General features: G+C 36.5%; 2 protein-coding genes and 2 non-coding genes across 4 annotated transcripts; 2 read left to right on the top strand and 2 right to left on the bottom strand.

Moving 5' to 3' along the window:
- The first annotated feature begins 129 nt into the window (after window positions 1-129).
- On the top strand, window positions 130-8,444 carry dcr-1 (Death-promoting deoxyribonuclease). The gene is made up of 27 exons (NM_066360.4): window positions 130-187; window positions 233-395; window positions 490-623; window positions 669-828; window positions 894-1,033; window positions 1,086-1,457; window positions 1,890-2,072; window positions 2,117-2,245; window positions 2,290-2,532; window positions 2,579-2,733; window positions 2,802-3,168; window positions 3,277-3,456; window positions 3,498-3,566; window positions 3,617-3,767; window positions 3,885-4,215; window positions 4,276-4,868; window positions 4,915-5,096; window positions 5,146-5,451; window positions 5,495-5,810; window positions 6,379-6,604; window positions 6,661-6,847; window positions 6,898-7,044; window positions 7,094-7,260; window positions 7,319-7,565; window positions 7,614-7,709; window positions 7,812-8,191; window positions 8,244-8,444. The coding sequence occupies exons 1-27, from the start codon at window positions 137-139 to the stop codon at window positions 8,299-8,301; spliced, it is 5,733 nt and encodes a 1,910-aa protein (NP_498761.2). The 5' UTR covers window positions 130-136; the 3' UTR covers window positions 8,302-8,444.
- Window positions 8,445-8,947: 503 nt separating this feature from the next.
- pros-1 (Homeobox protein prospero homolog 1) lies at window positions 8,948-13,122 on the bottom strand. The gene is made up of 10 exons (NM_066359.5): window positions 13,015-13,122; window positions 12,815-12,965; window positions 12,151-12,297; window positions 11,865-12,084; window positions 11,327-11,511; window positions 11,057-11,279; window positions 10,424-10,895; window positions 9,863-10,007; window positions 9,709-9,816; window positions 8,948-9,460 (listed from the first exon to the last, which is right to left on the bottom strand). Exons 1-10 carry the CDS (start codon window positions 13,071-13,073, stop codon window positions 9,386-9,388), a joined length of 1,785 nt encoding a protein of 594 aa, NP_498760.2. The 5' UTR covers window positions 13,074-13,122; the 3' UTR covers window positions 8,948-9,385.
- K12H4.10 lies at window positions 10,926-11,071 on the top strand. Its single transcript, NR_052488.1, has one exon. It is a non-coding gene; the product is annotated as an Unclassified non-coding RNA K12H4.10 (non-coding RNA).
- On the bottom strand, window positions 10,935-11,006 carry K12H4.t1. Its single transcript has one exon. It is a non-coding gene; the product is annotated as a tRNA-Pro (tRNA).
- Window positions 13,123-13,999: the final 877 nt, after the last annotated feature.

Below are 13,999 nucleotides of genomic sequence, written 5' to 3'. Positions count from 1 at the left end.
CTCCGTCTTTTGAATGTTCCCATGAAAGAGACATAGACATTGGTTCAGTAGAGCGCATACTACGGGGCAGTCAGCGGCAATTATTTTTTATTGTAATTTTTGAACATTATCAATTTTCCCTGTTTTCAGACCAATAATGGTCAGGGTAAGAGCTGATTTACAATGTTTTAACCCCAGGGACTACCAGGTAATTTTTAAGTAGCAAAATAAATTAAAAATAATCGATTTTCAGGTGGAACTTTTGGATAAAGCGACAAAAAAGAACACAATCGTCCAACTAGGCACTGGTTCAGGAAAAACTTTCATTGCAGTTCTACTGCTGAAAGAATATGGAGTTCAATTGTTTGCACCATTGGATCAGGGTGGAAAACGAGCGTTTTTTGTTGTAGAGAAAGGTAATTTCGTCTATTAAAAATAAGCCAGCTGGCCAGTAAAGTGAATAATTGACAAAAAAAAACAAGATTTATTCTAAAACATCATTTTTTCCAGTAAACCTCGTTGAACAACAAGCTATCCACATCGAAGTTCACACAAGTTTCAAAGTTGGTCAGGTCCACGGACAGACAAGTAGTGGTTTATGGGACAGCAAAGAACAATGTGATCAGTTCATGAAGAGGCACCATGTGAGTGAGAATACGAAGCTGAACTATCGAGCATATATATTTCAGGTTGTTGTGATCACAGCTCAATGCCTTCTTGATTTGATTCGACATGCGTACTTGAAAATTGAAGACATGTGTGTTCTGATCTTTGACGAATGTCATCATGCTCTCGGTTCTCAACATCCATACAGAAGCATCATGGTCGATTATAAGTTATTGAAAAAGGGTAAGTATTGAGGAATTAATGGTGAAACTTCGAATTCGCTTCAAAATACGGAAATATTTTTTCAGACAAACCCGTCCCACGTGTATTAGGACTCACAGCCAGTCTTATCAAAGCGAAAGTTGCGCCGGAAAAACTAATGGAACAGTTAAAAAAGTTGGAATCTGCGATGGACAGTGTTATAGAGACAGCTAGTGATTTAGTCTCGGTATGATTTAAAAAAGACAAACAAAGACTTGTTTCCAATAAAACTAATTTAGCTCTCGAAATACGGTGCGAAACCCTATGAAGTTGTGATCATCTGCAAAGACTTTGAAATTGGGTGCCTGGGTATTCCGAATTTCGACACAGTTATAGAAATATTTGATGAAACTGTAGCCTTTGTGAACACCACAACAGAATTTCATCCAGATCTAGATTTGGATCCTCGTAGACCGATTAAAGATTCTCTCAAGACGACGCGAGCTGTTTTTCGTCAACTGGGACCTTGGGCGGCATGGCGAACGGCTCAAGTTTGGGAGAAAGAGTTGGGAAAAATTATAAAATCTCAAGTGCTACCGGATAAGACGTTGCGGTTTTTGAATATGGCAAAAACATCTATGATTACGATTAAAAGATTGTTGGAACCGGAGGTGCGTACCTAACAAGAGACGTTGGAAAATGGTACCTCGAAGTATCGTTATGGTATAGCAATTTTTCGACAAAAAAGTGTTATCATTCGAAAAAGTTCGTAACTCCCTACTCACCAAGAGAGCTACAAATCTTGAGCAAGATTTCAAATTGTAAGATTGTAGCTCAATTCATGGCTTTTTGAGAATTATGGGCTGAAGCTTGAATGCTATATGTTTTTTAAAAACAATTTACGAATATTTGGAAACACTTTTTTTAAGTTGAAAGTTTTTTCAAAAGGGGTGAAACTGCTCGGACGCAGCTGAATTTTTGGAATGATCCTCAATAACACTTTTAATCTAAAATTACTATTCTATATTGAACTCCAAGTTAGCATTTTCCAACTTCCAGTGTAAGCAATCAACTATTAATTACACCAATTTTTTCCAATTTAGATGAAGAAAATCAAAAGTATTGAAGCTCTCCGTCCATATGTTCCTCAACGTGTCATACGTCTTTTCGAAATCCTAGAAACTTTCAACCCCGAATTTCAAAAAGAACGAATGAAGTTAGAAAAAGCAGAACATTTATCAGCCATTATTTTTGTCGATCAACGGTACATTGCATATTCGTTACTTGTAGGTTTATATGAATGTTACGGTAATATATTGTAAATTTTCAGCTTATGATGCGTCATATTAAATCATGGGAGCCTAAGTTCAAGTTTGTGAACCCGGATTACGTCGTTGGAGCCAGCGGACGAAATTTGGCGAGTTCGGATAGTCAAGGATTACATAAACGACAAACTGAAGTAAATTTATGTTTAAATTATCATTGTCTAAATATAATTTTTAGGTTCTTCGCCGTTTCCATCGAAATGAAATCAATTGTCTTATCGCTACATCAGTGCTTGAAGAAGGTGTAGATGTTAAACAATGTAATCTTGTGATTAAATTTGATCGACCACTTGACATGAGATCATACGTTCAGTCAAAGGGAAGAGCTCGGCGAGCTGGATCAAGATATGTTATCACTGTTGAGGAGAAAGATACTGCGGCGTGTGATAGTGATTTGAAAGATTTCCAGCAAATAGAAAAAGTAATATTGGAATCTTCAGTTCAATTGTTTAAAAAATGATATTAAGATTCTTCTTAGCCGCCATCGTACAGTCAACAATCCTATTGAAGATGATTCGGATAGATTTGAAGAATTTGATGTTGATTCTCAAATGGAACCATATGTTGTTGAAAAAACTGGTGCAACATTGAAAATGTCAACTGCTATCGCATTAATTAATAGGTATATTAATAATTTCACTTTAGAAGTTTAATCCAACAGCTAAATACAAACAATTGGTAATCTTCCAGATATTGTTCGAAGCTTCCTTCCGATATCTTCACTCGTCTTGTTCCACACAATCAAATCATTCCAATTGAAGAGAATGGAGTGACCAAATACTGTGCAGAGCTTCTTCTTCCAATTAACTCACCGATCAAACATGCAATTGTGCTCAAAAATCCAATGCCAAATAAGAAGACTGCACAGATGGCAGTTGCACTTGAAGCATGTCGACAATTACATTTAGAAGGAGAACTCGATGATAATTTACTTCCAAAAGGAAGAGAGTCGATTGCCAAATTATTAGAACATATTGATGAGGAGCCGGATGAGTATGCACCTGGAATTGCTGCTAAAGTTGGATCATCAAAACGAAAGCAATTATATGACAAAAAGGTATTTTCGTATATTCGATTTTCTAAAAGTCGCTCAATTCAATGAAAATAATTTAATTATCGGAAAAGTAATAGTGATAATTAAGTAAAAATAATTAAAAATTTACAGATTGCTCGTGCTCTCAATGAATCCTTCGTGGAAGCAGATAAGGAATGTTTCATCTATGCATTCGAATTGGAACGTTTCCGGGAAGCCGAACTTACGTTGAACCCGAAAAGACGAAAGTTTGAAGATCCATTTAATTATGAATATTGCTTCGGATTTCTGAGCGCAAAAGAGATACCAAAGGTACATTTTTCTGTTTGATAGCTAATAATATTTATTTGTAGATCCCACCATTCCCAGTGTTTCTTCGACAAGGAAATATGAAAGTCCGATTGATTGTCGCACCGAAAAAGGTTTTCACCTGAAAATGAGCTTATCTATTTTTACAATTCCTAAATTTCAGACTACCGTAACCGCTGCTCAGCTTCAAGAGATTCAACTGTTCCATAATTATTTGTTCACACAAGTTCTTCAAATGTGTAAAACGGGAAATTTGGAATTCGATGGAACATCAAATGCACCATTGAACACGTTGATTGTTCCACTTAACAAGCGTATGTTCTACGTCATATTCAGATATTTCTTCAAAATTAAAGCATGTCTACTAAATTATAAGGATAATTTTTTCAAAAAAAAAAATTCTACAGTATAAAAATGAACTCAAGTTATAGGAAAAGATGATATGTCCTACACAATCAACATGAAATATGTATCGGAAGTAGTTGCAAACATGGAAAATATGCCACGTATTCCAAAAGATGAAGTTCGTCGTCAATACAAATTCAACGCTGAAGATTATAAGGATGCGATCGTAATGCCGTGGTATCGAAATCTGGAACAGCCTGTATTCTACTATGTTGCTGAAATTCTACCAGAATGGAGGCCGTCGTCGAAATTCCCGGATACGCACTTCGAAACGTTTAACGAGTATTTCATCAAGAAATATAAATTAGAGATTTATGATCAGAATCAAAGTTTATTGGATGTAGATTTCACATCTACGTAAGTTATTTTGTCAATCTTGTCCAAAAAGTCATAAATATTCATATTTAAATTTTTCAGTCGTCTTAACCTTCTTCAACCTCGAATTCAAAATCAACCACGTCGTTCAAGAACTGTGAGTAACTCCTCAACGTCAAATATTCCTCAAGCATCTGCTTCTGATTCAAAAGAGTCGAATACTTCCGTTCCACACTCTTCACAACGTCAGATCCTTGTACCGGAATTGATGGACATTCATCCTATCTCTGCGACTCTTTGGAATGTTATAGCAGCCCTGCCAAGTATTTTCTATCGTGTTAATCAGTTATTGTTGACTGATGAACTTCGAGAAACAATTTTGGTGAAAGCTTTTGGAAAAGAGAAAACTAAACTGGATGATAATGTTGAATGGAATTCTCTGGCATATGCAACCGAATATGAAGAGAAACAAACGATAATCGTTAAGAAAATTCAACAATTGAGAGATTTAAATCAAAAATCGATTGAAGATCAAGAAAGAGAGACGAGAGAAAATGATAAGATTGACGATGGTGAGGAGTTATTCAATATTGGAGTTTGGGATCCAGAAGAGGCAGTCAGAATTGGTGTAGAAATTAGTTCAAGAGATGATAGAATGGACGGTGAAGATCAGGATACTGTAGGACTAACACAAGGTAGAACATATTTGGTAAAACAATTTAATAATCATCTGAATTTCAGGACTTCATGATGGGAATATATCCGATGAAGACGATGAACTGCCGTTTGTAATGCATGATTACACAGCCAGGCTCACTTCTAACAGAAATGGAATTGGTGCATGGTCAGGATCTGAGTCTATTGTTCCAAGCGGATGGGGAGATTGGGATGGACCTGAACCAGATAATAGTCCCATGCCTTTCGTAAGTTTCAATTAGAAAACATTTACCATCTACGAAGAGTCTTTTCCAGCAAATTCTCGGTGGACCAGGTGGTTTGAATGTGCAGGCACTGATGGCTGATGTCGGAAGAGTTTTTGATCCATCTACTGCTTCGTCTTCCCTTTCTCAAACTGTACAAGAATCGACAGTTTCACCTCCAAAACAATTGACAAAAGAAGAAGAACAGTTTAAGAAACTTCAAAATGACTTGCTGAAACAAGCAAAAGAGCGACTTGAAGCTCTAGAAATGTCAGAAGATATGGAGAAACCGCGAAGATTGGAGGATACTGTGAATTTAGAAGATTATGGAGATGATCAAGAAAATCAAGAGGATGAGGTAAATAATAAATAATTTAAAAAATGAAAAAAAAAAATTTCAGAATACACCAACAAATTTCCCGAAAACCATAGATGAAGAAATTGAAGAGTTGTCAATTGGAGCCCGGAAAAAACAAGAAATAGACGACAATGCAGCTAAAACTGATGTACTCGAAAGGGAAAACTGTGAAGTTTTGCCAGTTGCTATAAATGAAAAGTCTCGTTCATTCTCTTTTGAAAAAGAAAGTAAAGCAATAAATGGACGACTTATAAGACAACGATCAGAGGAATACGTGTCACATATTGATTCAGATATTGGATTAGGAGTATCTCCATGTCTTTTGTTAACTGCTCTTACTACTTCCAATGCTGCAGATGGTAAGTTTTAACAAAAAATTGTTTTTGGATCGAAAAACAAAATAAAATTGAAATTGTAAAAAAACACGAAAAGTGTCAAAAAACAAAAATGTAGATTTTGGATTAATTTCGAAACCTTCAAATTTTTAGCTCAAAACAAAAAAATATTTGCAAAATAGGAAAGTATTTGAAATAAAAATGTGAAAATGAAGAAAAAATATTATCTATGAAAAAAAAATTATTAAAAACTTTCGTCAAAATTCCAAAAAAAAAATCGAGAAAATTTCTAGTTCTTCAAATGATCTGCGAAGTAAAATATATTATATTTAACCAGCCGTGGACCGCACCTCCGGCGCGGCCCCCGACTTCTGGGGCTGAAAACTAATTTTTCTGAAACTACCGTAACCCTACAGTATTCCTACCGTACCACTCTTGAGCCACTACAGCACCCCAACTATATCCCTACACTAACTCCAACTCACTATCCCCACAGAAGCCAAAACTTCACAGACTACATAGACTTCATAGACTACAAACTATGGACACACAGAATAAGCGCTTTATATATAGTAAATGATATAAATTTCAGGAATGTCATTAGAGAGATTCGAAACAATCGGAGACTCTTTCTTGAAGTTTGCTACTACCGATTATCTCTATCACACGTTGCTTGATCAACATGAAGGAAAATTGTCGTTTGCACGTAGTAAAGAAGTTTCAAATTGCAATTTGTATCGACTGGGCAAGAAATTGGGAATACCTCAATTGATTGTTGCAAATAAATTCGATGCTCACGATTCTTGGCTGCCACCATGGTGAGTTTTTTTTTTCAAATTGTGATTCTGTAGTCATATATCTTATTTTGTTCCAGCTATATTCCAACTTGCGACTTCAAAGCTCCTAACACTGATGATGCAGAAGAGAAAGATAATGAAATTGAACGAATTTTGGATGGACAAGTGATTGAAGAGAAACCTGAAAATAAAACTGGATGGGACATTGGTGGTGATGTCTCGAAAAGCACTACCGATGGAATAGAGACTATTACATTCCCAAAGGTAGTTAAAGTTTAATCTATAACGAATTATTAAAATCGTGATATTTCCAGCAAGCCCGTGTTGGTAATGATGATATCTCTCCACTTCCTTACAACTTGCTCACCCAACAGCATATTTCGGATAAATCAATCGCTGACGCAGTCGAAGCTTTGATCGGAGTACATTTGCTGACGTTGGGACCTAATCCAACGCTGAAGGTTTTTGTTTCGTTTTTGACGGATAAATTCTGATATTTTCAATTTTTAGGTGATGAATTGGATGGGACTGAAAGTAATTCAAAAAGATCAGAAGAGTGACGTACCTTCACCTCTTCTACGATTCATTGACACTCCGACCAATCCGAATGCTTCTCTAAATTTCTTGAACAATTTGTGGCAGCAATTCCAGTTTACACAATTGGAAGAGAAAATTGGGTTTGTTTTTATTTTTTTAATTGAGCTAGAAGTTCCAAAAATGCAATTCCTTCTACAGATATCGCTTCAAGGAACGTGCTTATCTTGTTCAAGCTTTCACACATGCTTCGTACATCAATAATCGTGTCACAGGATGCTATCAAAGATTAGAATTCCTCGGAGACGCTGTTCTCGACTATATGATCACCAGATATTTGTTTGAAGATTCTCGTCAATACAGTCCGGGTGTTCTCACTGATTTACGATCAGCTCTCGTCAATAATACAATTTTCGCGTCGTTAGCAGTGAAATTCGAGTTTCAAAAGGTTCCAAGTTTTCATTTTAACTTTAGTTAACATTTCTCATAACTTCAGCACTTCATCGCTATGTGCCCAGGGCTTTATCACATGATTGAGAAATTTGTTAAGCTGTGCTCGGAGCGCAATTTCGATACTAATTTCAATGCTGAGGTAGGGAAAGCTCTCACAAAAATTGTTGAAAATTGCAAAGGGAATTCGTTCATATTAAGTGAACAATTTATTAAAAACTGTAAAACTAATTTAAATTTTTAGATGTATATGGTGACTACTGAGGAAGAAATAGATGAAGGCCAAGAAGAGGATATTGAAGTTCCAAAAGCGATGGGTGACATATTTGAATCAGTAGCTGGCGCCATTTATCTCGACTCTGGACGTAATTTGGATACCACTTGGCAAGTGATTTTCCACATGATGCGCGGGACTATTGAATTGTGCTGTGCGAACCCACCAAGATCACCGATTCGAGAGCTTATGGAGTTCGAGCAGAGCAAAGTTCGATTCAGTAAAATGGAACGAATTCTCGAGAGTGGAAAAGTTCGAGTTACAGTCGAGGTTGTTAATAACATGAGATTCACTGGAATGGGAAGGAACTATCGAATCGCGAAAGCTACTGCTGCGAAAAGAGCTTTGAAGTGAGTTTTGATGGAAAATGCTCAAAGCTCCATAAATTAACACGTTTTGCAGATACCTCCATCAAATTGAGCAGCAAAGAAGACAAAGCCCATCATTAACAACTGTTTAAATTACCTCTTCACTTTCTGTGATATGCTAAGTATTAAGCTATGTGTTTCTAGGATCTATTGATCTGATTTTCCTAATTCTCCAATTTTTACTCGTTTCTATTGAATTTCATATGTATTCTGAAAATATACAGTTTTACTTGTTATCTTTTTTGTTTTTATTTTCGAACCAAAATTGGAACATCTTACTAAAAAATGGAAACTTTTCCTTTTTTTATCACTCGGCCGCCATTTATGAATTGCACACAAGAGGGGGTATACCTTAACATTATTTAAAGATTATTATTACACGGGCGAGAAATTTTGCGATGTTGTACCAAAAGTACGGTATCCGGTCTCGATACGACAAATGTTTATCAAATGCGAGAAGGTGTGTGGCTTTAAAGAGTACTGTAATTTCAAACATTCATTTCTGCAGAATTTTCTTTCACTTTTATCCTGTTTCTTTCATTTCGCAGCAACGAGATTTTGAAGTTACAGTACTCTTTAAAGGTGCACACCTTTTGGAACTTAATAAAAATATCGTGAGACCGTGTGCCGTGTTATAGGAGCAAAAATAGCAAAACTGACTATTAGCCACACCGATAAGAAGTCTGCATACTGTTTTTTTCCGGGCCAGATGCATGTAGGTTTCTGGTTTTAATTATAGGACCGCAAGTGATATTGAATGTTCCATATTTTCCATACCAATATTACAATAAGAAACATCGAATGAAAATATAGAAATCGGAGGCACAGAAAGTTTTGGGGAAAATGGAAACCATAATAGAATTGGAGGATTATGCCATGTGGCAAAATTGGGAATTTTTGAATGTTCAATTGAAACCAATAACACAAAAAGCGTTTGACAAAGAAAATGAGGAAGACGAGCTCCAGAGAGCTCAAATAAATATTAAATTGCACATTTTGAAATGGGGACTTAGAATGAAAGTTGTCAAGGAATGAGAGTTAAATTGGATGGGGTAATTGATATTCGAATGGGATGAGGGAAAACATGGGCAATAAAGTTTTAAAATCACAATGGAACACATAAACAAGGAAAACTGAAATATTGAGAAACTGATAATGAGAGGGAATATATGGTGATTATGTTTCAAGACGCTCGAGGAAGTTTGGCTCCTTGAAGAAGTCGGGAATCTGATCTTCCAATCGATTGATAACCTGCAAAAAGGGTAAGTTTGATTTTCTATTGGAATATGGCAAAACACAAAAGTTTAGAGCTTTCAAAATATTTGAGCACCAATTGAGAAACTCAAAAATTGCCACTCCTGCCTTGTGCACCTGTTTCATGCCTACATGTGCGCCTACCATTTCATGCAGACCTGCTCGTAGGCAACGCCCATCACATACCTACACGCGTGCCTACTGTCTTATTGTTAGAACTCTGTTATGAAGGCACTCCTACCTACCTTATAGATTGTTTTCTTCCATGATGGTTCAATATCTTTTCCCTGTTTGATTGCATCATGAAACTCACGAAGAGTCTCTTGAACCACAAATACAAGACGATCTGGTGCCTGCAAATTATATAAATTTAGTGTTGCTTACGAAAAGAAACCGTACCTTAATATGATTATTTCTGTTATAATGTGTATTCAAAACTTTGAAAAGTTCACTGTCTTTTGACACAAAAATATCATTTCTATCAGTAATTCCCTCAGCGAGAGCTTGTCTCGCGAACTTCTCCATCTGATTGTAGTAGAACTCTCTGAAAATATTTGAGTTGGTACAGTATAAGAAGAACCTATTTGATTTCGTCTCCCCATTGCCTAACTTCATCTCCTGAATCCAATTCAAATATAAATAATCTTCTCCTTCTTCATTTTCTTTTTTTGCCCACATTTTTATGATGAAGACGTCGACATGATGATGTCTTTTCTTCGCCAACGACGCGTATCACACCTTAAGACCCTTTTCTCATTGTTTGAAACGAAACGAGTTGGACTGAGAGAGACGAGGATTTGTTTGTTTTCTTTTTCACCTCATCACTTTTTCGAATTATGAAGCAGTATTTGTAATGGGAAAGGTCATTATGACTCCAAACAACAAAACAACAGGAGATAACCATGAAGTTAAGAAATCAATGGCGAGTACCAGAGAAGAATTTTCATTATTAAAACCAACCTGAAGTTACTGAACCATTTCACCAATTGTGCAGTGTTATTCTTATTGAATCGGATATCAGGGAAATACGATTTCAGCAGATTTGAATTTGGATATCGTGTGTAGAAAAACATCAGCTTTGCCTTTCTCAAGTGCATTGGTGTTAACATTGAACTTGAGCCACCACCTTCATATCCACATTCACTGAGCTCATCGGAATTTGTTGGTGAGTCCTCTCGATCTCCAAAGTTCATTCCACCGTAGTGTCCAACCATAGTTGGTGCTGGAAAGAATCTGGAGAGTGGTGGGCTGGCAGATGCACTCAATGGTGATGCACGGCTACTCATTGCGTCTTCTTTCTTGATTTCCACCTTTGTTCGCTTCTTTTTCATTTCCGACGAGGTATCTACGTCTTGAAGATTTCTTCGGAGAGCGTTGAATGCGTTAAATGCATTGAAGTTTGGAGGAAAAATTCCACCTCCAGCAACTGGATCTACAAGAGCAAAAAGCAAATATTTTTTCAAAAAATGTTGGGCCGAACCGGGGATTCAACCCGGGACCTCTCGCACCCAAAGCGAGAATCATACCACTAGACCATTCGGCCGACATTTTTCTGGTCAAAGGGCAAATAGAAAAGCTGTGTAAATAACTTACGATGTGGAGGCGCCATGTGGAACAATGGGTTTGCAGGGAAAATTGGATGGAATTGAGGTGGAGGTTGTGGAATCTGAGGAGGAGCAGCAGCTTCTTGCTTTAATACTTCATCGGCAGCCCAATCACGGATCACCTTTTCCAAATCTTTCATGAAATTGGTAACTAAATCTCCTTTAACCGAGGAGACAAGACGTTCGATGTTGATCTTTCCATTGTGCAAAATCTAAACATTTTCAGTTTAGAAAGTTAATGAACATTTTAATTGTATACCTGTGCCGCTGCAACCTGTTTCCGTTGCTGATCTAAAAATGCAGCATAAAATCGTCTCTGCTGCTCAGCGATATGTCCATTTTGAAGCTGAGCTTGAAGAGCCGAGAGTTCTCTACCTTCAGCTTCATCTGTAGTCTCTTCGGCTTCTTCTGTACCTCCAACAGTAACATTAATTTGCTCCGTTTCTGCAAAATTGAATTTATTAAATTTTCTTTTAAGTTAAGACAGTCAAGTTTATGAGTCAAGTTTATGATCAAGTTAATGTTTTCTATTATTTTTGTACTACAAATTTGACAGCTTATATGTATTTCAAAGGTCGTTGATTCTATTCAAAAGTTGTCAACTGACAAAATATTTGTTATGACTATCGTTTTGTAGTGTAATATTTATTGATTTGCTTAAAAGGAAGTGAGAATTTTTTTTTCAAAGTGAAGTAGTAGTTAACTAGCTAACAAACTTACTGACTTACTGAATACCTAACAAGTAAGTAAGTATGCAAGAACAACGGTAATATGATACATCAATTAATAAAACTAACCATCTCCAAATTCAATTCCTAACTCCTCTCCAATTTTCTGTGGTTGAAAGCTTTTCCTTTTTGAAGCAGAGCTACTGTTACTTTCAGGGCTCTCCCGTTCTTCTGATTCTTCAACTTCATCATTTGTATCATCAATAATTTCGAAATCATTCATTCCATCATCATGCTCTTCCATTCCATCTTTACCAGCTTCCGATTCTTCATTTTGAATCACTTTTTCCTATAAGAAAGTATCATAAATAACTAGGCTAATCTTATTATCCCCTCTTCCTCTCTCTTCTCGTACCTGTTCAATTGAAGCTGTCATCGTTTCCGTCTCAGTCATCCCTTCCGTTGACTTCTTTGAAGATGTTGAAGATGAAGAAGGTGTTGAATTTGTATTTGATGTAGACGATGATGAAGAACTATTTGAAGAGACTGATGTAGAGGCTCCCTGGAATAAAATGAAGGAGTAAAAGAGAGAATGAGATGAGCTGATTAGCAACCGCCACGAAATGAATATATTAGTTGATGGGAAAGTAAAGGAACAATGTATATGTCGCCGCCGAAATACAGGAAGACACTTATCTTATGATTATGACACGTAGATTTGCATATTTATTTTTTCGATTTTGTCGGGATTATCAAACGTTTCAGTTAGAAAACTGTGTTTTCCTTGAACTACTTTGCCAAGAAAAACATACCAACTTACAGTACAGTTAAATTTAGTTTTGACCATTTTTGTCAACTTTAAAGTTTCCAACATTTACGTTGCAGTTAACTAAAGCTACTACTAATTAACTGAGTTAACTGAAATCTACTTTGAAAACTTATATGCGTTTGGTTTTGCGTTTGGCATTTTGATTTCGTCAAAAATTCAGAGAGAGATAAGCTTTGAAAGGTGAGAAATGGAGATGCAAGACAAAAGTCCGGAGTATTGTATTGCCGGTTTAAAAATGTTTCTTGCCTACCTGATATGTGTTTCTTGGTTCACCGGCGTCAACTCTCTGTCGATGGCGTTTCACTTTGAATCGGTTACTTGAATTCGGGGTGGATCCGTTAGAGTTAACAGGGGGAAGTTGAGAGTAGTAAATACCGAATGGTGGGAATCCGTTGTTAAAGCTAAAACTTTGTTAGTTTTTTAAAGAGTTCCAGGGTAAAAGTCTGTTACCTGAATCCGTTGGCACTCGGTTGTGCGGTAGCAGCAATCGAAGGCAATCCAGATGACATTGATGACGTCACTAGCTATCTGAATTCTTGACAATTGGAATTGGAATACCTGAAAGAAAATAAAGAATTGAAATTGAATACGAATAAAGAGAAGGCAAGAAAAGCACAGTGGGGAGTCGAAATGTTATTAAATCAGAATATACATACACATATACAAGAGCCAAGGATATACATATTGAAATTGAAGGGGGTGGATTACGGTAACAACTTGAAAGTTTTTGTTATGTCATACTCAAAAATACATCTAATCTTTTCGATCATCATCAACATCATAACGGTCGTAAGTAGGATTATGCAAAAAAGGAAACGGGCGAAGACAAGTGACTTGCCACTTTCTGCCGAATTATTTTATTAGCATAATCTCTGTTTCCATACCGAAACAACTTTCAGATGTTTTACTGGAAGACGTCTACAGTATCTATAGGGTACTTAGGCGTCATGTCGTGTATGAATTCTCTAAATCTTACGGGATCAGAAAAAACTTCAATCAAGATCGCTAAAAGTTATAGAGAGTCTAAGATTTCTCTTAGCACCATTTTTTACAAAAACTCTTCGCTCAAGACCAATGGAGCTTCGGAAAATTTCCAATAAAATTTGAAAATGCTGAGAACCTAAGTGGAAAACTAATTTCCTTTTGCGAAAAGCAAAAAGGAAGAGATTTGTCTGAGTGACTAAAAGGAGCCAAAAGGAGGCACATATGTGTAGCTCACAAGAAACAATTTAGGTAATGGGTCTCTGGAGAAGGTTGAAGAAGATGAAAATGGAGACGATTGGGGACGACTACGGTAGTTTTTGAGAGAAACAGAAAGAAATTTGAGAGGAGCATTCTTTAATTCTCCCATAAATTTCACGTCATTCTTAAGAAGACTAAAGTTTTTGGGAAAGAAAATGTGTGAAGTTTTAATGGGACAAGAGGAGACCTAGGA

This window comes from Caenorhabditis elegans, chromosome III (genome assembly GCF_000002985.6).
Source record: "Caenorhabditis elegans chromosome III".
Classification (NCBI taxonomy): domain Eukaryota; kingdom Metazoa; phylum Nematoda; class Chromadorea; order Rhabditida; family Rhabditidae; genus Caenorhabditis; species Caenorhabditis elegans.
The sequence above is the reverse complement of the archived record's forward strand: the minus strand, read 5'-3'. Positions and strand labels throughout refer to the sequence as shown.